General features: G+C 50.6%; 1 protein-coding gene across 1 annotated transcript; it reads left to right on the top strand.

Annotated features, from left to right (window-relative positions):
• Positions 1-247: 247 nt before the first annotated feature.
• LOC310812036 (carbohydrate sulfotransferase 1-like) lies at positions 248-1528 on the top strand (the record flags this gene model as incomplete). Its single annotated transcript, XM_083680432.1, has 1 exon — positions 248-1528. One exon carries the CDS (start codon positions 248-250, stop codon positions 1526-1528), a length of 1281 nt encoding a protein of 426 aa, XP_083536558.1.
• Positions 1529-2149: the final 621 nt, after the last annotated feature.

Below are 2149 nucleotides of genomic sequence, written 5' to 3'. Positions count from 1 at the left end.
ATTTCTGGAACAATAAATGTTTATTTAGCATTTGTAACTATTGTTTATTGTAGCAAATTTATGATGGAGTGCAAATCTAAAGTCATGTACCAGAGGAGAAAGCACTGTGCACTTAGTAGAGACCGCAGAGCTCTTAGTGATAGTAGGGTTGCTATATTTTTGCCTTATACAAAAACTCTTGCCTCCTTCCTTCACCCCTAGGGAGGACCTGGCCCAGACCGAGGCGTCTAAATGAAGTGGCCCAGCCATGCAATGTTCCTGGAAGGCTGTGATCCTGCTGGCCTTGGCCTCCATCGCCATCCAGTACACGGCCATCCGGACGCTCACTTCCAAGCCCTTTCAGCTCTGTCCGGTGCCAAGCCCCCAGAACTGTGGCCTGGGGGGGCAGGAGACAGACCCCCCCTTCGAACGGGGAGCTGGGGGTGGCTGTGACGACTACCCCTACTTCTCCTTCAACGCCTCCCGTAAGACCCACATCCTGGTGCTGGCCACCACGCGCAGCGGGTCCTCCTTCGTAGGCCAGCTGCTCAACCAGCACCAGGACGTCTTCTACCTGTTCGAACCCCTCTACCACGTCCAAACCACCTTGATCCCGCGCCTGCCACACAGCCGCAACGCTGCTGACCGCCGGGTGATGCTGGGTGCAAGCCGAGACCTCCTGCGAAGCCTCTACGGCTGCGACCTCTACTTCCTGGAGAGCTACATAAAGCCAGCACCAACAAACCACACCACGGACAAGCTGTTCCGCCGGGGGGCCAGCCGGGCGCTGTGCTCGCAGCCTGTGTGTGATGCCTTTGGTCCGGCCGATTCTAATGTGGAGGAGGGCGACTGCGTCAAGAAGTGCACCACCCTTAACATGACCCTGGCAGCAGAAGCTTGCCGTGAGCGGCGACACGTGGCTATTAAGATTGTCAGAGTGCCGGAGATAGGGGACCTTCGCGCCCTCGTGGAGGATCCGCGGCTAAACCTCAAGGTCATCCAGCTTGTAAGGGACCCTCGAGGGATCCTGTCGTCACGCATCGAGACGTTCCGGGACACGTACCGTCTGTGGCGGATATGGAGGGCCACGGGACGGAGGCCATATAACTTGGACCTGAGTCAGCTGACGATGGTCTGCGAGGACTTTGGCAGTTCCGTTTCCACGGGCCTCAGCCACCCTCACTGGCTCAAAGGGAAGTACATGCTGGTGCGGTACGAGGATCTGGCCAGGAACCCCCTCCTGAAAACCAAGGAGATTTACGCCTACCTGGGCCTGTCCATGGACAAGAACGTGGATGAATGGATACAGGCCAACACTAGGGGTAGCACTGAGCTGTCGGCCAAACACAAGTACGGTACTGTGAGAGACTCAGCCGCGAACGCGGAGAGCTGGCGCTTGAAACTGTCCTATGACATGGTGGAGTATACACAGACTGTGTGTCAGAAGGTACTTCACCAGCTGGGCTATAAGGCTGTGAAGTCAGCGGAGGAACTGAAAAACATGTCTCTCTCTCTGGTGCAGGACAAAACTTTTGTACCTTTTTTGTAACAAAGATAGTTCCCGGATGACTATTTTTGATATATTTATAAATGTTGCCTTATTGTTTTTTTTGTCTTGTTTTGTCTTCTTCTTTTTTTTTCTTTTTTTTTAAATTTGCACTAAACCTTAAAAATCCTTGAATTCATCTGGGGAGGGGAAATCCCCTGTTGATTTAGGAACAGCACAACATGTATGAATTAAGAAACAAATGACAGTTTACAAATGTCAATTGAACGTTGATTTTTATGACAAAGACCAAGACTTTTACATTTAGCGACCGGAACAAATGCAGAGCAACATCATTATTAATTTTCTGTATGCCAGCTGTTGCATCAATAAAAGTTAATGTTGCCATACCATCGGGGCGGGACATGGTCTGCGTAGCAGGCAGCAAATGTGCTTTTTAAGCCCTGTAACGACAACATTGGACTGTACAAGACCAACTGTGCAATAAATAGTGAATGTCGCCGTCAACCTTTACCAGTGTGGGATTTCTGACAATATAGAGGAAAGACTACTTGTGACAGGGTGTCAAACAGCAAAGAGTGATTCGAAACAATTAGTATGAACCAGTCAAAGGCATTCAGTTCCACAGGAGACGGTATGAATGTTTTATCACAGCATCAGGCT

This window comes from Argentina silus (genome assembly GCF_951799395.1).
Source record: "Argentina silus genome assembly, chromosome: 11".
Lineage (NCBI taxonomy): Eukaryota > Metazoa > Chordata > Actinopteri > Argentiniformes > Argentinidae > Argentina > Argentina silus.
The sequence above is the reverse complement of the archived record's forward strand: the minus strand, read 5'-3'. Positions and strand labels throughout refer to the sequence as shown.